General features: G+C 42.1%; 1 protein-coding gene across 1 annotated transcript in view; it reads right to left on the bottom strand.

Annotated features, from left to right (window-relative positions):
- LOC134883277 (receptor-type tyrosine-protein phosphatase gamma-like) overlaps nucleotides 1-27738 on the bottom strand; it is a 407948-nt gene that overhangs the window by 1009 nt on the left and 379201 nt on the right. Inside the window, exons 14-29 of the mRNA XM_063911578.1 lie at nucleotides 26994-27083; nucleotides 21063-21154; nucleotides 17801-17892; nucleotides 15857-15953; nucleotides 14766-14848; nucleotides 14331-14465; nucleotides 13290-13424; nucleotides 11799-11974; nucleotides 10511-10646; nucleotides 9070-9216; nucleotides 8330-8423; nucleotides 7509-7585; nucleotides 5353-5481; nucleotides 4392-4538; nucleotides 3238-3380; nucleotides 528-663 (exon numbers count right to left, since the gene is read on the bottom strand). Of these exons, the coding sequence (XP_063767648.1) occupies nucleotides 528-663; nucleotides 3238-3380; nucleotides 4392-4538; nucleotides 5353-5481; nucleotides 7509-7585; nucleotides 8330-8423; nucleotides 9070-9216; nucleotides 10511-10646; nucleotides 11799-11974; nucleotides 13290-13424; nucleotides 14331-14465; nucleotides 14766-14848; nucleotides 15857-15953; nucleotides 17801-17892; nucleotides 21063-21154; nucleotides 26994-27083 (1909 nt within the window). The remainder of the gene's footprint in view (nucleotides 1-527; nucleotides 664-3237; nucleotides 3381-4391; nucleotides 4539-5352; nucleotides 5482-7508; nucleotides 7586-8329; nucleotides 8424-9069; nucleotides 9217-10510; nucleotides 10647-11798; nucleotides 11975-13289; nucleotides 13425-14330; nucleotides 14466-14765; nucleotides 14849-15856; nucleotides 15954-17800; nucleotides 17893-21062; nucleotides 21155-26993; nucleotides 27084-27738) is intronic.

Below are 27738 nucleotides of genomic sequence, written 5' to 3'. Positions count from 1 at the left end.
CCACATCCTGATCAGTTAGCCAGTCATACTGCAGCTGGAGGTTTGCTTCACGAGAATGTGAAGCTCTAAGCCTTGATTCTCTCTGTCAGAGATCCTGTTGACTTCTTGAACCCTCAGTACAATCCTGCTGAGTGGATTTAAATGACCATCGCCTGCTCAGCTCTGCCAGTATGGAAACTTTGCTTAGTTTGATGCTATTAATGTAATAATAATAATCCACACATCTTTATTTTTATTTGAAATCCCTCTTAAACTCACTTAAATTATGATATACTTACAATTCTTTGGAACAGTATGCATGATCCCATAAGGGGATAATTAAGGAACAGCCTGGGCTTGCTGGGTAAAGCGCTAATTTGGATCTGGTGTTAAGATAATATTGATTAATAAGTTGTACATGTGCACCAACATCTCTTTAAATAGACTGCTGTTATTTTCTGGGTTACTTTTTCAAAAGTACAGAATTACTATTCTCTAAGGAAATGTGTATTTTCCAAAGACATTCCAATTACAGATGTCAGACTCACAATGTCTGTGAAGACTCCAGGCCTCATGAGGTTGATCATCTTGGCCACTTGGTAGACGTCGGCGGCCCCCTCGCTCTCCAGCTGGTGGGACAGTGTGGTGAGGGCGCACAGCATTCCGGCCGACGCTGCTCCCAACCTGAGGAACACACACCAGTGCTTAGCATGCATCTCCATGACACCAGAACATGTCCTATTCTAAGTCTGTAGTGAGAGTAATATGTGTCTTCAATTTGGCACAACAGGAGAGTTCCTGAGCTTATTGTGCAATGTCTCATCTGTGTACAGCTGACATATTCCTAGGAACGTATCATAAAAATGTAATTAAAATGCTAAATAAATATTCCAAGACTCCATTTATAAATACCTGAGTAAACCCGCTTACTGTAGCTACACTCAAGCTATAAAACACCTTATGTTATGGTGCTGAAAACGATAGAAATATGCATTTTGAAAAGCTTGTAATGTATATAAGGTCTTACGCTTTTTATAGCCCATTAAAGACAATGTCCTGAATTTGCTGTATTCCTGTTATTTGTGATTATGTGTGTATTTTTATTACTTTTATTATTTTTATTGCTTCCTATATACTGTGACCAACACCTTATGGGGTAGGGGTGGGAGATAAGGGATGGGTTTTTAATTATATTTTCTCTTTAGACAAATTGTTCTGTATTTTGTTTAATGTGCTGAAAGTGCCATATCTGCAAAAAAACAAATAAAAAGATTAAAAAAAAGAAAAAAGCCAATGACCTTTGTTACACACTAACTTTGATCTCTCTGTATACATTTAAATTTCAAAAAGACAAACAGTCATTTGTCCTTTTTAAAAGTTGCCCATTTTAGTTTTCATTCTTTTAAACTGGTGGTGAACCTCCATGGGAACACTGTGCCATGAGCTCCAAAACAACTTCCCAACCAGCTGTTTACAGCAGCTGCATCTACATCACTGTGTCCCTCAGTCACAGCCTGATAAACCCACAGGTTATGTTCACAGACTGTGCGCAGTACTGATAGTTACTTTATATCCTTTGGCCCCCCCATCCTGTGCTGTGGATTAATCCATTGAGTGGACTCTCAGAATTCCTGATTTGGGGTGCCGTTTAGATCTTTACACTCAGTGTTTGAGATGTCCTTCAAAGCATCTCAGCCAGGGAGTGGAGCAGCTCACAGATCAGGCCTGTCAGCTCTGGGATTAGTCATTTATTAGCAAGAGAATCCACCTGAGAGTGACAGCTTGGAATGTGTCTCCCTGGGGGAACGCCGGGTTTCCTTCACAATATAAAGGGTCTCCTCTTCCATTAGCAGCCCTGTCAGGAGCGCAGCAGAGAGCGCTGCTAACAACCCATGCCTGGCTGAGTAATGAGCTGCAGACAATTAGGACGCGCCTCTAACAGACAATATGCGAGCCGGCTGCACCATGGCAACCAGATGAAGTGCTCAATTAGTCACTTTTCTTCTTGAGGATGCGACAAGCAGTCTTCATTATTCTAATGAATAAACATGAGCAGAGCTGCTGGATTAGAGCGTCCTTCAGTACTAAAGACACTTTCATTAAGTTTAATTGGGAGGTTTCTTGGGGTACCTGTGAGGGGAGTCTGGGGGTTGGAGGGTTGTCACTAGATGTTTAGACGTGAAACAACATGTGTCCTAAACCTGCAGTACAGTCAGCCTGACAGTCTCTGTATGCCTGGGGGGCCATTATCTTTGTTCTCAGAAGATATTACCTTGGAAGTGCCGACCAGAGATGTAATTAATACTGGGGTTAACAACAACAGCATGATCCCAGAAACAAAATGATATGTTATTAAATAATATGGGAGCAGTAAATAACTCCTGCAGTGATTTAATTGTAAATCTTTCAGCAAAGATTACAGTTATCATCCTGCCTGAAATTACATCATTCGTTTAGAAACTACATACTTTTTAGAGCACCAGCCAAAATGTCATTCAGTGTCATCAGAGATCAGAAGCTTGGTCGGATTCAAAACATCATTCAAAACTGATTTTAATGACTCATCATTGACTCAAAGACTTTAAATCACACGTGAAAAAACGCCATTAACTCCTTAAATACTGTATATGGGAACTATTTTACCACAAAATTATGTTTTTGTGTTCATGAAGCTGACCAGAAGAAAAGACCGGTAATTTCAGAAGTATCTCCTTCAATAAATTAAAAACGAGTTATTTTTCATGGATATGTAATGTGTTGTACTAAATCACAGTTATTTCACATGAGTGAATTATGATTTAGTAGAATTACCTCCTAACATGTTTTAAGCAAAGTAACCACTGTCACAAAAGTCATGTCTGACTTTTATCTTCAGGTTTTGCTGATCAAATTTTGAACTTGAGATTTGTTGCTTGTCCTGAACTGCTTACGTATGTCTCTGTAGTTCATGAAGAGGTTTCTGGGTAATTTGAAGGCCTACAGGTCTGAAGCTCGTTCGACACATTTGGATGTTAGTTTGCTTGCTTGAGGCCAGCAGAGACTTTGTTTGGTGTTTTGTTGGTATTGTAGTTTCCCCAAATCCTACCCTTTCCTGCAGTATTGTGATATGCGTCTGGACCCAATGATGTAAAGTACTAACTACTGTTGTTTTTATTTTTACTCAGTTTTACCGATGTGACGAGTAATGATGGGCTGTGCCTGCTTGGAAATCAACCCATAGTGAAAGGATGAAAGAATATAAATGTACATGAAACGTACTCATCATGGACGATGGTGGGTCCGTCGCGGCTGGACGCCTCCTTTTTGATGACGTTGATGAGCTCAAAGGTGCTGCTGAGGGGGGCGTCCGGCTTCGGCCACTTGGGGCATTGAAAGTGACGAACTTCTAAAACATAGTCATCCTGATGAACAGACAGACAAGAGAGACAGCGCTTAGACTGACCTATGGATGTAAAACTCATTATGTTACACAACCTTTGACGAACAACGTAAGTGAGATCTTCTTTGTCTCTGAACGGGCTGCAAACGTTTTGTTAACACTGAAAAGAAATAATTCCCAGAGTATTTTGTTGTTGTTTATTGGTACTTTAAGAAAGTTGTCTTTTAGCCAGCATGCTAATTTCAATCTATGCCAATCTATCTTTTTTTTCTTGAAAAATTAAGCTATTGATTAATGGACTATATCTACTATAGGAACAAAAAATTACCTGAGATACCAAGATGATCTAAACCTTTAGTAAACTTAAATATGGTACAAATCAAAGCTGTTCTGTGTGTTAAATATTAATGGACAAATGGAGGTTCACACTAGTTTTCACATCGCTTTGTTCAAAGCTCTCCTATTCTGCTATATTTGAACAATATATTGTAGGTCTCATATCTATACAAACTTGTCTGTGAAGTGTTTTGCCCAAAATACCAAACAGATCCCCCATTGTAGCATGCCTCATCCCCCTCTATTTCAGCCCTGTTCCTGAAGTGCTGATTCTGTGACTGTAGCTTTAAGAACTAGCTGCTGCCAGCTGGCCACGCCCCCTTTGGAGCTGCTGTTGGCCACGCCCCCTTTGGAGCATCATGATCTCTCTGAAGAGAGTTTTCTACCGGCAGAAACTCAGCTGAACGCTGCTGTGATTAAATATTATGTTCCAAACCACATCCAGCATTATTTCTGAAACACTTCTCAGTGTTTACCACTAGAACAGAGACAATATATGTATTATATATACAACAACTCTAAGTCCCTCCTGCAGACATCCTGCTGAACACACACACACACACACACACACACACACACACACACACACACACACACACACACACACACACACACACACACACACACACACACACACACACACACACACACACACACACACACACACACACACACACACACACACACACACAGTTACCTGTGTAGCCTCCAGGATGAAATCGTGGATGTTGATCTGCTCCTCGTTGGACAGACAGAGTCGGTCTTTACTGATAAGGGTGACAGTGAACGCCTCACAGTTCATGGCCTCCTCCCGACTGGGCCAGTACACAAACTCATCCTCTGCCTGCAAAAGAGCACAGGAACCGTGTTTATTTATTCACTGCATGCAACACGGTGTCACAGGAGGCGGAATCACTGCAGTATTTATGAATTTATTGAATAGATATAGGTTATTGAATAGATATGGAGGTATATCAGAGACTTTGTGGCATTTGTATGTTTGTGTGTACATTACGTTACACACATTGTTTGTATGCAGTCCTGTCTGTGCTGATCGTGTCACTTTCAATCCCTGTCCTGTTAACACTTAAATGTGTGTTCTGTTCTACCTCATCAAAATACGATGCCCACATTACCCAAAATGCAACAAAACCTCCGCGAATTCAAGCAGGAATAAGGGGCCCACTGTACATGGTGAGCTATTTGGGTGCCGCTCTGCCAGAATTATTGACAAAATGCACTCTTCAGACCCGCTCAGAACACCAAATACATTCAGTAGCTAGAGCTGATGTCAGAGCAATCCTGAAAAAGGCATGAATCGAAAAATTCTAATTGACCTATGTTTAATCTTCTGCCTCATAAAAGCCACGTTAGGCTGCTAACCACATTTACACAAAATGTCAAAAGGGTAACCGCGGCTCATGAAGAAGTGTGTGATTCATAATAACTTAAACATTTAAATGCTGGCTTATGGGCAGAAAACGCAGGCATGCATATGATGTCAAAGTGGTAGATTGCCATAATAACCCTCCATAGTGTGTGTGTGTGTGTGTGTGTGTGTGTGTGTGTGTGTGTGTGTGTGTGTGTGTGTGTGTGTGTGTGTGTGTGTGTGTGTGTGTTTGTGAGTCTGTGTGTGTTTCTGTGTTTGGGTTTCCTACCAGTCCCTGGTTGGCAGGCAGCATAACAATAATTTGTGCGTTGTGGTCCCAGATCATTCTCCAGAAGTCTTTTGTGGTATGAGGCAGAGGGTGCTGGGTAATGATGAACTCATTGCTCCTATAGTAACCCTGTGAGAAAAACAGGTTGGAAGAGTCACTCTACATTTATTTGGTTTAAGGTTCTGCTTTAAACAGAATCAACACATAACGTTAACACAACAGCTCATCAGCTGATGGGTTTGTTGCCCCCCTTTAAAGGACTAACCACAGCTGTGAGCGATCAATCTGATCTGGATAAAATGTAGCCCTGGCTTCAGTGATGGATAGTAAGAAAGTACATTTACCCAAGTATGGTACTTAAGTAGAATTGAGGTGCTTTTACTTTACCAAAGTATTCTCGGCTTATGTTACTTTATACTTCTACTCCACTACATTTTAGAAGCAAATATTGTACTTTTTACTCTACTGCATTTATTGGTCAGTTTTTAGACAGCCTGATATAGGTTAAGATATCCAGCAGTAGTATAGACAGTTATTTAAACTAGCTCTTCATATACAAGCAAGAAACCCAGTAACTCAAAATACAGTATATCACATTCTGAAATGAGCCAATATGGACAAGGAGAACTTTTAATTTTGGTGCTGATGCTTTTGTACTTTAACTTAGGTAAGACTTTGAAAAGTGGTCACTACTTTTACTTGAGGACAAAATCGGAGTTCTTCCACCACTGCCTGCCTTTATAGAAAAATACTGCGCACTGATTCAACTTCTACAGGAAGTGCCAGCAGGGACTACAGCTGACAACAAAGACATAATGCACATGGCAAACTTCCTCCTTTTACAGACTTTTGGGTCATTGTTGCCCCCAACTTCTTAGTTATGCTTTATAGGCCACTCCACAATTGTACACACCAAGGTCAGTACAAGTCATTACCCACCCTGCTTCATCATGAATTTAAACGTTTTTCATTAACTTTGAGAAAATCATCAGCAGCAGCATCTGGGTTATCTCGGACAGGCTAAGTACTTCAAAGTTTGTATTACAGGGTAGTAGAGGTCTCCGTGGTTACTAGAGAACCAAGACTTGATCATAAGTTATTAATGTAGCTCGGAAATCTGTGTATGAATGTGTGAAACAACTCAGTGTAAAGTCAGCAGGTCTCTGGCTCTGCTGCTTGATGTCGAACATTATTTTCTAATGCTGTCTTTTCAAGATTTTATGAAAACTTCTGGAGAACCCTCGCAAAGATACCCTTGAATCTTTGAAAAAAAATGTCAAAGATACAATGATATACTATTATAATACAAATTAGTATTATAAGCAAGCATAATTCACAATAGAAAAGTGTATATCACTAGAGTGTTTATCAGACAGTGCGAGCGTAAGCCATGGGGAAGACGTTTCAGCGGTCTTGGGCAAATTGAATATTTGTTATCCTCTGACATTGTTGGAATACTCAAATACTGGCTGCATATTGTTTGCTAGTTTATTCTTCTTAGATCCATGGTATATTATTATTAAAATATTATTAACATTCCCTCAGATATGCATGACTTTGATCTTGTCCTGCATTTGCTTGGCTTATTGTATTCATTGATTTTATGACATGTCTATAGTTAAGTTCATCTGCACTACTTGTAGACTGGTCTAGCTACATAACTTGCACTATTTTATTCTAATTTATCCTCTTTCATTTGCACCTATTTTAACATTTCTTTTTTTTATTTTGTCTTATAAGTATAAGTTAGTATAAATAAGGTAGCATGACGTAGTGGTTCTTGGTTCTTGCAGGGGGCAGCAGAGGGAGGCTAGCTAAGAACGGTTTTTGGTGCAACAGGAAGAACCAGTGCTTAATCAGGCTCTAGCTCGGAACCGGCCCTGCAACCGGTTTGGTGGAAAAGGGGCATATGTTGCAGTGTTGGAGGAGCTCACAACCTGAGATTGTCATTGCCATAACGACACTGTAGGTACTGTGCACTTAACAATAAAAACCCTTGAACCTTGAATCCTTTCATATTTGAAAGCCCTATGTTCATCAATATATTTTGAAGAATGGGGGCGTGGTTAAACCTCTACTAGGTTTTTATCGATGCGACCTCCTCAGTCAAAAACCTGAAGGAGAGTCTGGAGGATCAATGATTGACAAGTGCTCACCATTATGTAGGAGGCATTAATGTAGTCAGTGCCTTTAATGCCGGGCAAAGGTGCCAGGCCGACCCTCGCTCGCTCCGCTGCTCAGAGAAATACAGAGAGAGGTGGTGGTGGTGGTGGGGGGGGGGGGGGGGGGGGGGGTAAACACTTAGCCATTTAGCCAGAACAGAGCAATCACACTGAAAGGACAGTATGTGTGCATTCATTCATCCTAATGCTGAAGGGTGAGAGGAAACAGTTCTTGGTAATGCTTGGCTGGTGATGGAGAGGAGTGTTACAGTGTGTGTAACAGCTGCAGATAACAGCCAGCAGCTGAGGAATGGTGATGAGAGCAGACAGCCTGCACATAACAGAGGACCATATTAAGCTAGATACAGTTTGAAATGCTATTATGGAAATGCTTTTAATATGCTGAACACAGAGTTGTTTTAATGTTGTTTTAAAACTGATCACAACAACATTTATAAGGGCATTCAATATACATATACATATATATATATATATATAGTCAAATAAAAAGTTGTAGTCATGGTTGGCCAGAGGTGATGTACGTTAAATGTGAAGATGAGCTGTAAGCAATGACTTAGCAAAAAAACGCTTTCCCTAAAAATACCATATCAAAATCATAGCCAGCTAACAGAACTTAACATGAATGATGACACAAGGTAAAAATGATCTATCTCTATGGAACAGCACATAAAAAATACGGTAAAGATGATCAGTGAATGATGCTACTGCTCTCTTATTGCATCTGTCTTTACGGTGAGTTTCTGCCTGGAGCAGGTTTCACTTCCAATGTAGTATTTTTAGAATGTAAAACTTACATGGCACGACAGAGGAATTCCGATTCTTCTCTTTGTTGCACTCCTTCTGAGCGTTGAAGCATTCCATGAATCTGTCATTACACTGTGTTACCAACTAAAAGACAAAAGGAGAAGAGTTACACTTTTAAATATTCTAATGACCATCACAGATAGGAAGTGATTTCATTTAAAGAACTCTGGGATTGGGGGAGATATGCCGCGTTCACTGTGTCTGAATGTCAGTATCCCTTTCAGTCTTAGTGGTTCAGTCTCAGTTAGCACACTAGCATGTGTTATTCCAGAGTGAATTGAATAGTTCTAAAATAAAAGCGTATGGTTAAACAGAAATCAGCTAAGAGGAGAAAACCCCAAAACTAGCTGAAGCAGTTGAGAAACAACCCAAAAGATCAAAAGAAAAACTAAATCTCAACAATCAATGACTAAATTCAGAAGAGGTCATTGGCTGAATTCTAATCCTGTCATAGAGGCATGAAGCATTCCCATTCAAAGAAAACACATTCCCTCCATCTGGTCAAGACCTTGGACTCGTGATGAAATGCCAGGATTTACCTTGCTACTAACAAAGGTAGGAACCCTTTGTTAATAAGCCTCTTGACACCCTCTGCTGATAGTTAGAAGCTACTCCTTGTAGGCTAATAAATTGGTAAAATACCAGTTAGCAGGTAATCCAACCTGACTCAGCAGTATTTACAGGAAACGAGGCGAATGTTGAATGAAATAAGTGTCTTCAGGGCTTTCACCTTGAACTGTTTCTCCAGATGTGTGCGCCCGCTGCGCTCCGGTGTCCTGAGGTTGTGGTAGTAGCTGTGAAGCTGTCCAGCTGCCACTTCTGTCTCCTTCCCCAGAATGGCTTCCATCAAGGCATCGTGGATGAAGATGTACTGCTCCTGGATCAGTCGAACGGGGAGAAAAAGACAAAAAATACCTTTAGAGGCTGAAGTGTTTGACATGCCCAAACCATATGTTTGGATTCCAACTGTAATTTGAAATAAAACAAATGGGAGTTACAGCCCTTTTGGGGTTGTCACTACCCGATGTGTACCGGAAACCCGATCAGTTCTGCGCATGTGCGCAATTAAAGGTTTACGGCGTTGTTAAGCAAGCGTTTTTGAAAAACTTTATTGAACAAGTGTTTCAACACAAACATCCAACGGATCAAAAACTATCAAACTGAAGGCATTATAGACAAAGACAAAGAAAGAAAGGAAAATAAATCATTTAAAAAAGATAAAACATTCATTTGTTAGGAAGGCCTTTTGAGATCACTTTGTCTTGATAATGCATCTGTAGAAAGAGTACTTTAACTTAAGTAAAGGATCTGATTACTTCTTCCAAAGCTCAATAATTATAGCATACCTTGATATATTTAATTGTTCATAGTTGAATGACTTTAACAATTACTTTATTTAAAGCATGCAAACATTTAACTTGGTTTTCTTTGTTAGTACATGATGAAATTAGCTCCATATTTTAAATATTCTTCACCAAAACAATAGAACTTGTTTATTTAAGTACCAATTTACATCTTCTATTTTATAACTAATCAAACCAAAGATAACATTATTGTATTGAAATCAATTGCTTCAACATACTTTAGTAAGCATAATGGGAAGTAGCGACGTATTCGCACACGCGTAGAACTGATCGGGTTTCCAGTACAGCTAGGATAATGACAGGGGTTTGGTCTTAAGACATGAAATGTTCAGCAAAGAAGAATGAACTCTCTTTAAAAAGTGATAGGATGTATCAGCCTAACCACACACACACATGCATTCCAAACATACACCCTCCTGAAAGATGCAAGAGGAGACAGATTGACGTATTGACTCAGTCTGGTGACTTGCAGGGTGTACATATCCCTTTTACGGGTATGTACATCGATGTTAACGACTGAATCATTTCTAAACATGATCCTTTGGCATTTATTCATTACAGATTAATGTCCACTTGAGAACAAGCTGTTACATAATGTAGTGAAAGTCATGAAAATGTGAAACTCTTGGTTCCCATGATTGGACCTAGTAAACAGTAGTAAGTAGTAGTAAACAGGAAGGAGGGATGATGCACATTGATGCAGGCAGTTTGACGAAACAGTTTGTTTACATGGGTTCCCGGGTAAACAGAAACCTGTTGGTTCTACTTTACCTTAGATAAGTCTAACAAACACACACAGATACACACCTCGGTCTGGACTAGGTAGTTGCGCTGGGTGCGAATGTGTTTGAGGAAGCCGAGTACATTCACTGTGCTCTTGGCTCTGATCTGCTGCAGCATGCTGTCCACCACCATGTACGTCCCGGTCCGACCCACGCCAGCACTGCAGCACAAACCACATAAACACATTTAAATGAAATAGAAACGTACTTTCGTATAAAAAAGAAATACGAAAAAATATATATAATTGCTATTTAGCAAAACGAAACACAAATTATTGGAGTGCACAGAGTGGCTCCCACATGTTGATGACAGGTTAGGAAGGACTTCTCTAATGAATGTTTTGACCGTTCCCTGGTGTTGCGTTGTGAGCCTCAGCTTTGCCAGATTCTTCATGGTATAATTATCCTGTCACAGACTGTGACTGATTCAGGGTATTATTTGTTCACAGACAAATTTGGTTCAGCATGCTCTTTCGATCTTGCTTTGCTACTTGAAATATTATATTATGTTTGATATCATAAATTTGTAATAAACGGGAGGCAAGTACTCCAAGTACGCCGTGGCGTCAAGCTTTTTCTTTCATTTTGGTCATCCATTATCCTTACGGACATGGTAGCCATTTTGGCATATGTACTCTCACATTCAATTTAATCAGAATGATGAACACATAAAGTTTACTCTCAGATTCAGGACTTCCTGTTTGCTGTTGCTACCAGAGCAGCAGAGTGTGTGTATGTGTTTCTATTCGTGCCTGAGTGGGAGGATGTGTATGTGTGTGTGTGTGTGTGTGTGTGTGTATGTGTGTGTGTGTGTGTGTGTGTGTGTGTGTGTGTGTGTATTTTCCAGTACCAAATGCTAATAATGAGTGGTGTGTCTGCAGCCACAGCGGTGAGGCAGTGTGACACGTTATTATCGACGCTCACAGCGCCAACGATAGCAGAGCGCTTCACACTGAATCCCCCGGGGGCACAGTCAGCGAACAATTACCAGTAACTTTCCCGCCTGCCTTACTGTAAAATGCCCTAAATACAAGCTGGCAACTGTGACAGCAGGTTCAACAAAGGTGTAGGTGTTCAGTTCATTTGTAATATCTCTGCCTCGGGGCCGTACAAAAAGTGCTTTATTCAAAGTAAACCGGGGATGAAATTGATGCCTCTGTTCACAATAATCTAAAAGACCTTAAATTAAAGTGTACAATAACAAAGTAAAATAGTCCACACACACTATTGATAGGGATTAACAGTTAATAACATGGTGAAAGATGGATGAGTGATGGAGGGAGTCACGGTCAGTACAGTGTGATAATCAATACCTGCAGTGGACCAGCATGGGCCCCATGTCAGGCAGCTGTGCAGCTGAGGATCTGTGGATAAAGGTGAGGACGGGCAGGGTGTACTCAGGGACCCCCATGTCGGGCCACTGGGTGTAGTGATACTGAAACACTGTCTGCTCACTCTGAGCCCGCACCTTCCCGTTCCCCTTCCCAGCCTGCGTGAAGGATGAGAAGCAAAGAGAGGAAGAAAGCATCAGGCTCTGAACGTATCAAACGAGGGGGGGACAAAGACAGAACAATTACATTGTTTAATCTCTCAAATATGTTGAGGTTTTTGCAATTCATCACACACCTTTTACATTAGATTCAAATATTTTAAGTTTTATTAGCCTACAAACTACAGTAAAGTTTTGGCAGTGAAAGTCCCGGAGGGGGGGATACTATAGGATGGAACAACATAAATCATAATATCAAATGAAACACTGTTCAGTAGAATACATGTTGTGCATTAGAGTAATGATATATACATAAGCGGATGTATGGATTAAAAATATCAAGAGTGTATTATTGACATGTGTGAGTGGTGAAGTCAGGAGTTCAGCCCGTGGGATCAAACCCACGTATACTTATGAAACTAAATAAGGGAGGTGGTAGCTGATGCGTTAAGAAATATCCTCAGATGCAGTGTGTAGTAGTTTAAGATTATTGCGATGAACGGATAGCCTTGGCTCGGTAATGGTGGACCATGGTCCCCCCTGTGCCTGTCGTACAGCTGTCTCTGGGCAGCTTGGGGCTGGGGTCCATCCCTTCATCCCTGTTTCTCTTTGTTCTTTACCATCATTATTGCAAGTACATTACATGTCATTTAGCGGACGCTTTGATCAAATCCTTCTTGGTTGGTACTACAACCTCTGTATCATTCCGTGATGTCATTGGGCCCAGAAATACTTTTTTCCCATCACTTACCTGGGGAAAGAGATGTCTTAACACCTTATATAAATCATTAGGGTCTCCAAGTTGTAAAATGTGCTAAAAGCTGAATCCAGAGTTGTTTTTGTCTGTTCATTTATCTGAGTTTGAACTCTCTAAGGGCCCACATATGGGTTCTTTGGCTCAGAGTCTGGCCCTTTGGCTTCATGCACCACTGAGCAACTTTCATAGGAATGAACGGGGTCCCGCCTCCAGCACTGTATCCAGGTCTCTTTACACATCCATGGTTACACTTCAATACTGTAGACATGCCCAGGGTCCCGTGATTGCACTCCTCGGACCGGCAGGCGCCCATTCAGACCCTGAGCCTCAGCAGCCTTATGCTTCTGGTTTGTCTACACATTACAGGAGCTTCAGTAGAGACGCTATTCTTTGGATAAAACAATATTATGCCCTGTAGCAGCAGATCAGCTTTAGATTTGCTGGGAGGAATAAACAGAACCCCCGCCAGGCTCTCTGCACTCGCAACCCCCCCAACACATCCTCCAGGTTAACAGCTTCGCCGTGCTGCCTGTGGCACTTCTTCCCTCTCTCTCTCACCTTCTTGACTTTAGTGTTCCGCAGTGTGAAGCGGCGCACCGTGTAGCAGGCGTGAACTTTAGTGCTCTTTAGAGCCACCAGCATGTTTCCGTACTCTTCACTGTTCTCTGTCGGCCAGTACTGGTCACATTTTCTCTGTAGAACACACACACACACACACACACACACACACACACACACACACACACACACATACAAATCAGATAAATAGGGTGTCATTCACAAAGTATGTGCATGAAAATTCTGTCACTGTAACACGATCACACTGAAACAGATCAGAGAGCTGTGTGGTTTTGGTGGGAAAGTATTTCACACATCCAGAACAGAACAAACCATGACTGAGATCTTTTTTATTGATTTATTTTTGTACTATTTTTCTTTTTTGTTTTCTTTTTTATATATTGGCTCTGTAGATACAGCTAAATGAAATGAAAGTGAGTAAAACTACTGACTCAAATGTGAATATGTATATTCAGTGACTCACGAGACTCCCAATCTTTTACTCATGCGCCGCAACGTTTGGAAACATGGGTCTGGTCTATACCGGCTGCTACCCCCTCATCTCCCCCCACCCCGTACACACCCACTCAAACGGTCGTGAAGTGAAGATATCGGGAAATTCAACGATAATTAAATTTGGCTACACAAACCACAAAAAATTCACTAATTTTGTGATTTTTTAAATTAAAAGAATCACTTTTTGAATAAATATGATGAAGTTGAATTGATACTTAATGTTTGTACGTGGGTCTTTTTAAGATGATGTGGATCTTTCAAAACAAATTGACTAAGGTATCTTCCACATTCTATTGTAAGTGTATTATGTAGTGTTGGATTCACACTAGTCTGGTTCTAGTCTTGACTCGGTCTCGCCCTGCCTTGGACTTGGTCTTGACTTGGTCTCGGCCTCTTAAAGTCTTGGTCTTGTCTTGGTACACTCCGGTCTTGTTCATAACTTGGTCTCAGTTAAGCTGGTCTTGACTACAACACTACTATAAACAAAAACATATACATTGAGTCTGTGTGAGATTCAGAGCTTACCCGGCCTTTCTCCACTAAGTTGGTGATCATGACGATGACGCCGGTATTTTGCTCCCACACCATCCGCCAGAAGTCCTCAAAGGTGGACTTGAGGGGTCCCTGGGCTGCGATGTAAGCTTTAGGCTTGTTATAACCCTAATGGAGGAATAACAAACAGACAGCTCATCACCACAGGCTAAAAGTGGAAATTATATATATGATATATCTCTGGAGTCTTTATTATTCTGCTCTTGCGCCATCATCTCCAAAATTATTCCTCGCACACACACACACACACACACACACAGACACACACACACACACACACACACACACACACACACACACACACACACACACACACACACACACACACACACACACACACACACACACACACACACACACACACACACACACACACAGTGTTGGAGGTTTCCCAGTGGAAGCACTCACATCCACATAGTTTGCGTTGATGTAGTCTGAGTGTTTGGAGTCCTTCCCAGCCAGCGGCCTCAGCTTCACCCTGCTGTGGTCATCTGAGGAGGAAACACAGAGCGGTACACACACACACACACACACACGCACACACACATACCCACACACACACACACACACACACACACACACACACACACACACACACACACACACACACACACACACACAGACACACACACACACACACACACACACACACACACACACACACACACACACACACAGTCAGTGTGTTTGTGTGAAGGAGCTAACCTCCGCCTCACCCTCACACACTCCTCACCATGTCATGTTCTAATGTTGGGACCCTTCCAAGTCACCTGCTGCCAACCAGGAAGCACATTGACCTTTGTGGTACACACTCTGGTCTGTGGTGGAGCTTTTTACAGACTTTCCAACAGCATGGAACTGCTTTAGCTCCCAGCATGCACCCTGATAAACACAAGACTTAGCTGCTATCTCACCCTGATGCTTGTATGAGAATTGTGAAATATTTATGACACAATCAAGTATTCATCGTGTGTGGTGTTCCGGCTCTGCGGGGTTTGTGGTACGTTATTGATCTTGTTGGTCTGGTTAACCATTAACACACACATTGAGCATTGCAATCAAAGATGTCCACATTTATTCTTATCCCTCCCAAGTTCCTAGAAAGTGGTGTGCAAACCGCAGGTGTATGGAAATGAGCCAAAATTGCGAAATTATCTTTTGTTAAACAACTGTTAAATAAAAAAACTAGCAAACATTATGTACTGGGTGGAACTGGTTGTAACATTGGTGACCAGTTGGATGAAATGGCTTTGAATATCATTTCAGTGCTGAATACGGTTTTCATTTCCCTGGTTGATGAAACATTTAGGAAATAACGAGAAGAGAAGAGTTTGTCCGATTTGTGGACTGGCTGATATCTCCTCACATCTTACTACATTTAAATTATGAAGTGTGTTATATTCACTGTTGAATTACATAAAGGATATGTGTTTGCATCAGAGTGTGTATTATATAAAGAACATAGATATACATTATGGCGGGTTGAAGTGTGTACTCACAGGCGACTATGTTGATGTATCTGTTCTTGTGCTTGTTGTCAGGGTGGTTGGAGTGCTCTGACGTGATCTTCATATCGACAGTGCACCGTTGAACCTCCTGGAAAATGACACACACACACACACACACACACACACACACACACACACACACACACACACACACACACACACACGCACGCACGCACGCACACACACACACACACACACACACACACACACACACACACACACACACACACACACACACACACACACACACACACACACACAAGCCACTTTATCATTCTGATTCAGTCTGTACACTTGTGGTGGAAGGTATCCTGAACTTGTAATTGTACTGTAGAGGTCCTTCATTTATTTAATGAGCATCACTTTAAGATTTTTACTCAAGATATTCCTCACTCTAATAACTGGAGACTGCAATGGATTTCACTGAACACATTGATGCTCCTCCGAGGATAGACCCCACTGATGTCATGACCTTTCATACAGCGTCACGTTTGTACTGATGCATTGTGGGGTCCGGCCTCTGGGGGCTGCTGCCTGCGCTTCAGACATTTAGTGAAAAGCAAAGTGTACTTTCAGTCACGAGACAGGATGGGATCATTTACACAAATTACAGATATGGTATTATTCCTTTTCCTTTTTACACTTTAGGGAATATCAATGGAACTATTGTTGTTTTGATGAGATATATACTATTTTCATAAATTCCGTTTTTATATTGTGCCTTCTGAGGTAATTTTAATCCATTTTATTCATTTTAAGAATGGCCTTTATTTGTTTTTGTAAATAAACTTAGTTTTAAAACATGTTATCCTGCTTGTGATATAAGTGATAACGTCTCATAATAAGGTTTTTTTGTGAATGATTATGCATACTGTACTGTAGTGTGTGTCTCACATCCACCACATGCTGTCTGTCTCTCACACAGAGGCGGCTCTCCTGGTTCTACCCCCCTCATTCTCTTCTATTCCCTTACCATTCGTTTTTAGCTATATAGTGTATCAATCAGCTACATCCCTTGCTTAGCAAAATTGTTTGTTTTTTTTGACTGGAGTGCATGGTTTCACCAAGGACATTTTTTTCTTGTTTACTTCCTAGTTAAAAAAAATTAATTATTCTCCTATGTGGTTACGGCCTTAAGGCTGTTTCCTACAATCCTTAAAATGACAGAAAGCCATTTTGGCCTGACAGCCTGTGCATATATGTCACGGTTTAATGTCGAGTTCCTGCCAGGCAAACAGCTGTTTGCTGCTAGATCAGCATGACCACAGGGAAGGCAGGCGCTGGATTTGGATCCGACCCCTTGGCCTCGTTTCCCCCCGGAGCTTTACAGGCCTACTGTCATGTTTTAGCACTGTTATACATTGAGGCATCATACTAATTGGGAGGGGGATTTATTTTTGGCGTGAAAACTTCATGTTGAGTCTGTGTGAAGTGAACAGATCAGGTTGCGGGTTTCTTTTGACCGGAGATAATGTCACACAAAGACAGGTGATGTGATGAGCAGATGGTGCAGGATCTGGCACAGATACACCCTCGTAACTATTAAGTTACTCATTCAGGGAGCCCAGCTCAGTATACACCCACTTTTCTAGGGAGAGCATAGACCAGCACTGAGAGAGATTAGAGTTAAAACAGGAACCAAAGCCAAAGAAGAAAAGTAAATCGTCTATCTCTAAAACTCCTTGATTTATCTTCGATAACTCTCAGTTAGCCTTTTTGGTCTTCATTATCTTTCAATCTCTGCTTTCAGGATCAGTGATGGCAATCTGCTTTTTTACATCGTTTCACAGTCAAAGCCTTGGCATCAGCATCTGATTGTGTGTGTGTTCATGTACAGTATGTTCCAAAATGTACTAAACCGGTTCAGTCTAAAACAAGAAATGAGGAGCTTGGGAAAATACAGATTGCAAATGTAAGAACTGTAACGTGACTTACCTCGAAATCTTCTGAGAATCCATGTTGGGTATTGGAGTACAGTTCAGAGATGTGTTTGATGAACTGCTTGACTGGAATGGCCTCCATGTCATCTGAAGAGAAGAGCCAGGTTAGGGTTAAACCGGCTGCACAGGAGCAGTCACTTTCTCTGAAGTCCCCCCCATCCCCCCACAGCTGAAACTGGACAACTTTTGTATATAATAGTGAATGACAGAAAGAGAGCAGGCGCCTTTGACAAATAAAGTTAAGTGTTATGTAACTAAGGCTGCGGCAGACCGTTGTTTATTTCTGCAATATGTGAATCAGTGGCAAACCTGTGAGTGCTACAACTCCGGATCAACTTCCACTACAAGATTCTGGAAGCTGTGAACTGACATTCCTGGCAGAACAATCTGAGCTGATTTCAAATGCGTAAATCTTTTAAGCTACTTATTTAAAGTGCTACACGAATCAGTGACTATATGACATATTTCTCAAACTAATTGAGAAACTGATGTTAGGAGAAATGTGATATTTGTAGAACAATGCCATGTTCTTCCTTTTTGATGCAAACAACAGCCCAGTCAGTACAGCAGATGTAGAATATTGTCAACTATGTTCTTTAGTTTCTATGAACTCCTAATAATAATAATAATGTCATAACGTAAAATGTGTTTACAATGCAGTTCAGTAGTTTTGGATCTATACATTGAATTATCGTATTTAGTAATTAAACATTTATTTTCTAGCTGTTTTTGTTTGTAGTAAATCATCATTATGTATTGTTATTATTTTAGTTAATTAAAGTATTTCTTTATGCTTTTATTTTGAAGGGTGGAGATGGGATTGGCGCACAAGATTGAGCATGTGGAAAGACATTCCACAGGGGAAACCATTGTGCTTTATGTATTGAAATATCGGAATGCTACAAAACAAACTGATGAAAGAATATTTGCGCCTGGAAATTGAAAATGATCCTGCTTTAGATTCGCTCACTGGTGCCCCAGTTGCATTTTTATTTTGAGTTCATTATTCAGTTTTATTTCTTTACTAAACCCCTACAAGTACATCTACAATTTCCCGACAACTGCGCAATCTCCATCTGCCAAACTGCTGTTACCACGGTCAAGATGGAAGTCCTTCTAAAATCTACTGGGAGTGATGTTTGCCAGAAACCAATGTTTTTTTAGTCCAACTAAACCACAAAGACCGAAAATGTTGTCCTTGTGTTGTGACAATAAATACTGATGCATATATATTACAAAGAGAAGTAGGTCGAGGCAACATTTCCATTTATTTGTATTCACTGTTATGTTTATTTACTCAAAATAGATGGCTATATGTTAATAAATGCCAGTGATAAGAGCAGATGCATAGCATGTTCTCTAATGGAACTAATGTTGCTTGAGTCCAATCACTAGGAGAAAGCTTGCACAAGCCATTTTCTGATGTTGAATAAGTTGTGTGAGCTTTAAGCAGGACAGCACAGGGCTTTGTGCAGGTTTCATCTGCGGCTAACCAACGATAGCTGAACGCCTCCCAGAAGATTGAGGCCCGCTCAGTGAAATGGATGAAAAAAGAGCTAAAACTCTCTCAGGGCGCCCCTCAGTTTAGTCTTCATCAAATATTAATAAGACCACACACTTGCTCACTCTCACTCTGTCTTGCAAGATGTTAATTTAGGTATGCAAATATGTCAAAATGATTTGTGTGTCAGTTAACACAGCAGGCAGGGTGTTAGGCAGAGGGTCTGAAAAAGCCAATTAGCTACACAGGGAATGGATCCAATCTCTTTTTATAGCTTTGACATATTTTTCAGACAGTAGAGTACAATCACTTAAACCATAGTGTGTGTGTGTGTGTGTGTGTGTGTGTGTGTTTACTTGAAGGTGCTCTGGTAAGTGGCTGCTGCCTGCAGGTTTATATTCACCAGAAGGTCTTAAAGAGGATTATGGGATGTGTGAGGCTCTAGGCCTGAGCTTATTGAGACAATTAACACAGCTAACATATGGTCAAACACCACCCTGTCTGATGCACAAGCTCTGATGCCCACACACTGCTCCTGATATTCAGCCTCAAATGTGGTCATCACAGTATTATAGGATATTTAACCACAGTGAATCCAAAACAGGGGCTCATATCCTGCCGGGGGTAAAGTAAAAATAATGGCAGACACCCTCTCTGTCTATGCTGGACTAGGCCATGCTGGGCACACTGGCCCTGGCGTGAATGGAGGTCTTTGAACTGAGCCAAGGCCCACTGTACTGTGAAGAGGCCCCACAAGCTTTAATTGATTTTACAGGTTTGGATCCAAAATCCTGGACCAGCAGCAGCTTTTCAGGTTTTATGTCTGTTCTTTGTAATTATCCAATCACCCCTCCTCTCTCTCTGTTCTTTGTTAATTAGCCTGACATTTCAACTAAAACATGTAAATGTGAATTTACCCTCTAATGGGACTGATTAAGTTCCGATTCAGACAACTTAATTCATGTATAATTAATCCCTTACTCTCTACATGTGATGTTTTTGTTAACCAGCCAAAAACCTGTAGTAAAATATTTCAGAGATGGCTTTTAAAGGGGATGATAAAATACACAATAACTGTATTAGGTTAGATGAAAGCAATAATATTAAGTTAAAATCAAATATTTTTTTATTTAAACTTAATATTATTACTTTCATCTAACCTAATACAGTTATTGTGAAACATAATACATTTAATTAAAGTCAACGGTTCCGTTTTTACAGAGTAGCTTTATTGGCAACACTTTTTATTATCAGCTCTGAGCCACACCCCCTGCAACTTTGTCGGTGACTACAGAGTATCTGAGAGCAGTAACAGTAGCCAAGCTGTGGAGAATTATTTTACAACTGCCGAATCTCCAATATGAGATATCAGAGGGAAACAGAGGGAACATGTTTGATCCTTTAGGACAAACCAGGAGGTCCAGTCAGTTGGTAATGCTTAAAAGCACAATGTCCTGCATCCTTCATGCATCCATGTTTCTTTATAGTCCCAAAGTGGGAGTGATAGCAATGTTATGAGGGTGAAATACATTGCATCCAATAAACTATCGATTGCGTCTATTCAAACTGCAGTTTACTAAATATATCAAAGCGGACAACACTAAATAAACCAATAGATGTTCATCAATCTGTACTCCCAAACACATGTCAATATGTTCCATACAGCTATAGAGCACCAAACAAACAAATAACACGTCTGAAATCTCCAAGCTATACCAGGAGTTTTAAATGTGGAAGTGCTGTGTTAGGTTGTTACCTGGAATGGGGATGACGGGGGTCGTCTCGTTGGGCACAACCCTGGGGGAATCGCTGTCTTCCACATAGAAGTGGGCCGTCTGGAAACAGCGCCTGACAGGAAGAGAAAGGTTACACTTTAACAACGTCTTCATTTCCATCAGTAGAGTTTTACAAACCCCAGACTAATTCATAATCTCACTCTGTTGTAGTTCTGTTAACAAACAGAACCAGGGTTTTCTTTTACCTGATGAACATTTTGGAGTATGGCTCATTGTGTTCAGTGGAAAGCACAATCAGGCGGGGGGTGATATTCATGCATGACTATAGTCAGGGGGAGATCCATCATATAAAGTGGATCCAAGACAAACACATTGATATGATGAAAGTATTATACAGCATGCTGAAACTCCCTTGTAGTAATCATTATTGGGGTCTGGACACGTGTCACTGCTGAGAAACAGAACTCTTTATGTCTGTATGTATCATTAACCTGCTGCACTGCCAGTTACCTGTCTTTGTTAAATACATGGGAAATTGATGCCTCTTATCAACATTCTCAGGGGAATCACACATTTAAAACTTTGATCAGAAACTGAACTAGAAAATAAGAATGGCATTTGTCTTCATCCTCTATCTGAGAGATAAGGCTTTCTGGTTCATCTAGTCGAAGCAGTATCGCATCAACATCTGATCTTAGCCCAGCATTGGCCTCCTTAATGTCTCTCATATCTGCTTGCAGAGCTGCTAACGGTATCCCTTCTGTGGCCTTTTCCAGTGACTTTAGCATAGCAGACGCTTTCTTCATTAGCCTCTCTTTTGCTAGTACCTGCGGAGTCTGCTGCTTGATGTTAGCTCTGCCGGCTACGCTAATATCAGCACTGTTTTTGGTTTGTCTACTCGTCATAGTGCATGAATCTTCAGCTCTCAACTTAGTTTATGTTTAACCATCATTTTTCTAAAACTTGTAACACAGCCAGTCAGATTAGTCATGTATACAAACTTTATAATAGTCTGTGTTTACATTTCTCTGACCTCTTGTGGGCGCAGAGAAAATATGAGATAGGAGGTCAGCACAAATGATCTGACTCTGACACTGGAGACCCCTGTTTACACTCAGTCTGCAAGTGTAACATTAGTGGTTGTGATTACCTTAACTTATGGTGTGAGTGTGTGTGTGTGTGTGTGTGTGTGTGTGTGTGTGTGTGTGTGTGTGTGTGTGTGTGTGTGTGTGTGTTGGTTTTGTGAGAAAAGAGAGATTTCATCATGGCAGTTAGCAAGTGATAGTCCTCCTCCCCTCAGAGTACTAACACCCGTCATAAATGCACTTTAAACTTTACACACACACACACACACACACACACACACACACACACACACACACACACACACACACACACACACACACACACACACACACACACACACACACACACACACACACACACACCTGCTCTAAGTGATTGAAGTCACACACAGTACATGTAGAAACAGTCGTGCAGGGAAGCGTTCAGGAGCACACAAATCCTCAGGTTCAAGGTTCAAGGTTTTTATTTGTCATATGCACAGCAGATACAGCGTATATGTTGGCAATGAAAATCTTATGTCGCGTGCTCCTCCAACAACTCAACATACATGGTGCAAAAGATAAATAAAGTAGTACAAAAAGAGAGAAGAATATTTACAATATTAACAATAAAGATTTGAGGATGTGAAATATATACATATGTGGAATACATTGAGAGTGTTTAAATACTTTACACTGTTGAATGAGGAGGTATGGACAGATGCATATATTATGTATAACAGATGTATATGGCAGATATGTACAATATATAGATATGTGTACTATAAACAGATATGTATGGCAGATGTGTATAATATATATGTATGTGTGTACTATAAACAGATGTGAGTAGACATTCACAGAGCTCAGGAGTTCAGTAGTCTTATAGCCTGTGGTATAAAACTGTCTCTGAGTCTGGTGGTCTTGGTCCGGATGCTGCGGTACCGTCTGCCAGACGGCAGCAGACAGAACAGATTGTTGCTGGGGTGATGGGGGTCCTTTAATATCCTACCGGCCTTCTTCCTACACCGCTGGGTGTAGAGGTCCTCCATGGATGGCAGCTCCGTCCTGGTGATGTGCTGAGCAGTTTTCACCACCCTCTGTAGAGTCTTACGGTTGAGGGCGGTGCAACTGCCATACCAGGCGGTGATGCAGCCAGTCAGGATACTCTCGATGGTGCACCTGTAGAAGTTGCAGAGTATCCTGGAGTCCATGTTGAACTTCCGCAGCCTGCGGAGGAAGAAGAGCCGCTGTCGAGCCGTCTTGGATATGACCCTGGTGTGATGTGTCCATGTCAGGTCCTCACTGATGTTTACCCCGAGGAACCTGAAGCTGCTGACTCTCTCCACAGGAGTCCCGTCGATGGTGATGGGTGTGTGTGCCTCTCTCTGCCTCTTCCTGTAGTCCACAATCAGCTCCTTTGTTTTGCTGACGTTGAGATGGAGGTTGTTGTCCTGGCACCAAGATGTCAGGGCTCTGACCTCCTCTCTGTACGCCGTCTCGTCGCCGTCTGTGATCAGGCCGATGACGGTCGTGTCGTCAGCAAACTTGATGATGGTGTTGGAGCTGTGTGTGGCCACGCAGTCGTGCGTGAACAGGGAGTAGAGGAGAGGGCTGAGCACACAACCCTGAGGGGCTCCGGTGTTGAGGGTCAAGGTGGAGGATGTGATGTTCCCCATCCGCACTGCCTGGGATCTGCCCGTCAGGAAGCTCATGATCCAGTCACAGAGGGCGCTGTTGAGCCCAAGGTCCCTGAGCTTAATGATGAGCTTGGAGGGCACAATGGTGTTGAATGCTGAACTGTAGTCAATGAACAGCATTCTCACATAAGTGTTCCTCTGGTCCAGGTGGGAGAGGGCAGTGTGGAGGGTGAGGGAGATGGCATCATCCGTGGACCTGTTTGCTCTGTAGGCAAACTGCAGGGGGTCCAGTGAGTCAGGGAGGGAGGAGGTGATAAAAGTTTTGACTAACCGCTCAAAGCACTTCATGATGATGGAGGTGAGTGCAACTGGGCGGTAGTCATTGAGGCAGATGGGTTTTGTCTTTTTGGGGACAGGGACAATGATGGACTCTTTAAAACATGTGGGGACTACAGACTGGAGCAGTGACCTATTGAAAATGTCTGTGAACACATCTGCCAGCTGAACTGCACACACCTTGAGAGCACGGCCAGGGATGCCATCAGGTCCTGGAGCCCTGTGTGTGTTGATCCTTTTCAGAGATCTACACACATCTGCACTGGTTAAAACCAGTGAGCAGGGATCCTGGGCCTTTTGTGCCTCCACAGCCGGGGGCTTCTCAAAGCGTGCATAAAATGTGTTCAGTTCATCTGGGAGAGATGCAGACACTTCCTCAGCACCACTCGTTGTCCTTTTGTAGTCTGTTATTGTTTTTAGTCCAGACCACATATTTCTGGCGTTGGAGCCCTTGTAGTTCGACTCCACCTTGTCCCTGTATTGTCTTTTCGCACTGCTAATAGCTCTCCGGAGTGCATACCTGGAATTCCTGTACTCATCCAAATCACCGCCGCTGTGCGCGATGGCCCGTGCTTTAAGTTTAGCTCGGACCTCGCCGTTTATCCAGGGCTTCTCATTTGGGAATGTCCGTACAGTAATCCGCGGCACGACGTCATCGATGCATTTGCCGATGTAGCAAATCACCGCGTCAGTGTGTGTGTTTATATCGTCCTCCTCAAACACACACCACTCCGTGATGCCAAAGCAGTGGCGGAGAGCAGAGTCAGACTGCTCGGACCAACGCTGCACTGTCCTTGTCACAGGTCGGTCCCTCTTCAGTCTCTGCCGGTAAACGGGGAGCAGAAGAAGAGATATGTGGTCTGACTTGCCGAAGGGGGGGCGGGGGAGGGCTTTATATCCATGCCGGAAAGGAGTGTAAACATGGTCCAGTGTATTTCCACCGCGCGTGGGGCAGCTGACGTGCTGATAGTATTTCGGCAGGACTTTCTTCATGTTGGCTCTGTTAAAATCCCCGGCCACAATAAATGCGGCCTCTGGCCGAGAAGTCTCTGTCCTGTCGATAATCCCATACAGCTCCTCCAGCGCTGTGTTGTTGTCAGCGTGCGGCGGAACATACACTGCTGTTAGAACAACAGATGTGAACTCCCTCGGCAGATAAAAAGGCCGGCATCCGATCATGATGTGCTCTAGGCTGGGAGAACAGTCCGAAGAAATGATCTCCACATCTGAGCACCAGTTGTTGTTAATCATGAAGCAGACACCTCCTCCCTTGCTCTTCCCTGAGTTTATTGTCCGGTCCTGGCGATGAATGGAGAATCCGTGTGGAGCAATGGCGGCGTCCGGTATCGTGGGGTCGAGCCAAGTCTCCGTGAAAACCAAAACATTACAGGTCTTAATGTCCCGTTGAAATGCCACCCTGCTACGGAGTTCGTCCAGCTTATTATCCAGGGATTGGACATTTGCCAGAAGTAAACTCGGTAGAGGAGGCCTGTTTTCACGTTTCCTCAGCCTGACCAGGACCCCGGCCCGGGAACCTCGTGGTCTCTTCCTCCTGCGCTCCACAGGTAGAGCTCCAGCAGGTAAACACGGAGACTCTCCATTGTTTGCAGGTCGTCGTGGATTATTGCTGTCCACCAGCGACCTGATGTGTAAAAGTTGTTCTCTATCATATTGGATGATAGGGCTCGCTTGGGCGGTTTGCATGTTGCAAAAAAAGTTAAAAACAACCAACAAAGTAAAACAATAAAAACACTAAGATGTGGAGTTGTTGAGGAGCTCGAGACACGGCAGCCATCCTCGGCGCCATCTTGCTCTCATGAAGAAGCCTCCTGTCGTGTTTCTACTCTGTGGCGGTGACTTTGACAGTTCACAAATATAATGTTTGGCATGAGATTGCTTTGAAATGGAGATCTGCACCTGGCATTTAGAGACAAGTTGGAGTTTAAATGTAGAAGAAAGAAGAGGCATTACATATCTTCTCTCTCTGAGAACACGGTAAAAACAAATCCAGGGACAGAGCGTGAAATTCAGGAACACTAGTTGCATTTACATCCAGCTGGTGGCTGCTTCCACAAAACTGAAGTCAAATTATTAAAACAACACAGTAGGTTTTGGGATTCATTTTAGGATGGAAAAAATCAATGTGTCTTACTTATGCGTCAAGAGCCATTAGGCTTGGATTAAAAGGCATAACTTGGTATCTTGTTCTGTTGTTCAGGTATGAGGTCTTGTTGGGCATGCTGCACTCTACATAGGGGCACCTGATAATAAAACTGTCATATGGCTGAATTTAGAAGGCAATAACACGTCACCTGTTTACTCATTTAGATGTGAAGATGAGTTGGTCAATAAGGGTTGATGGTGACCAGATTGGAGAATAAATATATAACTGAAGAACCCTGTTCTCAACCAAAGAGATGCAGAACAGAAAATACAAAATAAAAAAGGCTGTGAAAACATCAAAAGTGTCCTGTTTATATGAAGCAGCAGTGATGTATTTACCAAATCACAGAATCATTACTGATGGTCTCTTAGTTATCCTCCTTGAGAGACGCTCGTGGACTAATCTGTATTTCTCTAAGCACGCCTATAGAGCTGCCTGTATGCTCCCACAACAAGTTTTGAAATGTAGGAATGCCAATGATTTAGAGTCAACAACTTCATGAAGCTCAACTAGCGCTACCACATGTCCTTTACGGTTTCCTCATCTACTGCTTAACTTCAAGTGACAACAACAGTTACTCAACAACCACTGCCTCTCTCTGTGTGTGTGTGTGTGTGTGTGTGTGTGTGTGTGTGTGTGTGTGTGTGTGTGTGTGTGTGTGTGTGTGTGTGTGTATGTGTGTGTGTGTTTGTGTGTGTGTGTGTGTGTGTGTGTGTGTGTGTGTGTGTGTGTCCAGAACCTCCCTACCTGTATTTGATACAGAGCAGAGAGCAGAAAGTGTTCATCCCGGGGAACAGACAGGGGATGCAGGCTGCTGCATGCTGGAGCTGACATGAACTAAGTGTGAGTGCAGAGATCCAACAGACAGAGAGAGGGAAGGGAGGGGGGGGGCCTAACAAGGCATGAAGGGGGTTGTTCCCTCTCTGTGACACATGCACGCACACACACACACACACACACACACACACACACACACACACACACACACACACACACACACACACACACACACACACACACACACACACACACAGGGCAGGTCAATCTAAAGCCACTTCCTGGTGAGACAGCTGCTGTCGTGATGCATTCAAGTCACATTCGACGAAGCTGACACAATCATGCTGTGGTTTTAAGAAAAATATTTACAAACTGAGAGCATGTCACAGTGAGTGAGTACCGGAGGGAAACAACAAATATTTCAAAGATAACTTTTAGTCATTTTAGATATTCTGTGCTTCCCAAAGAATATTTCTCATGTTCCTTGTCAAAAACATTGCAAATAATGTAGTGGGTGCTGGATATCCACCACACTATCTGTTTCTGAACATTAGGCACAAAACATAAGTTAAGAAATGATTGTGTACTAAGAAAAGTATTTTAAAGTATTTTCTAGCTATATTTTTCAGAATGGAGATTCTGTTTTGCAACTAATAATTCGAAAAATTTGAAAAAAATGACAAATTATGTCTTTTGTAAAGTAGCAGTGTGAGAA

Source organism: Eleginops maclovinus, chromosome 20, assembly GCF_036324505.1.
Source record: "Eleginops maclovinus isolate JMC-PN-2008 ecotype Puerto Natales chromosome 20, JC_Emac_rtc_rv5, whole genome shotgun sequence".
Classification (NCBI taxonomy): Eukaryota; Metazoa; Chordata; class Actinopteri; order Perciformes; family Eleginopidae; genus Eleginops; species Eleginops maclovinus.
The sequence above is the reverse complement of the archived record's forward strand: the minus strand, read 5'-3'. Positions and strand labels throughout refer to the sequence as shown.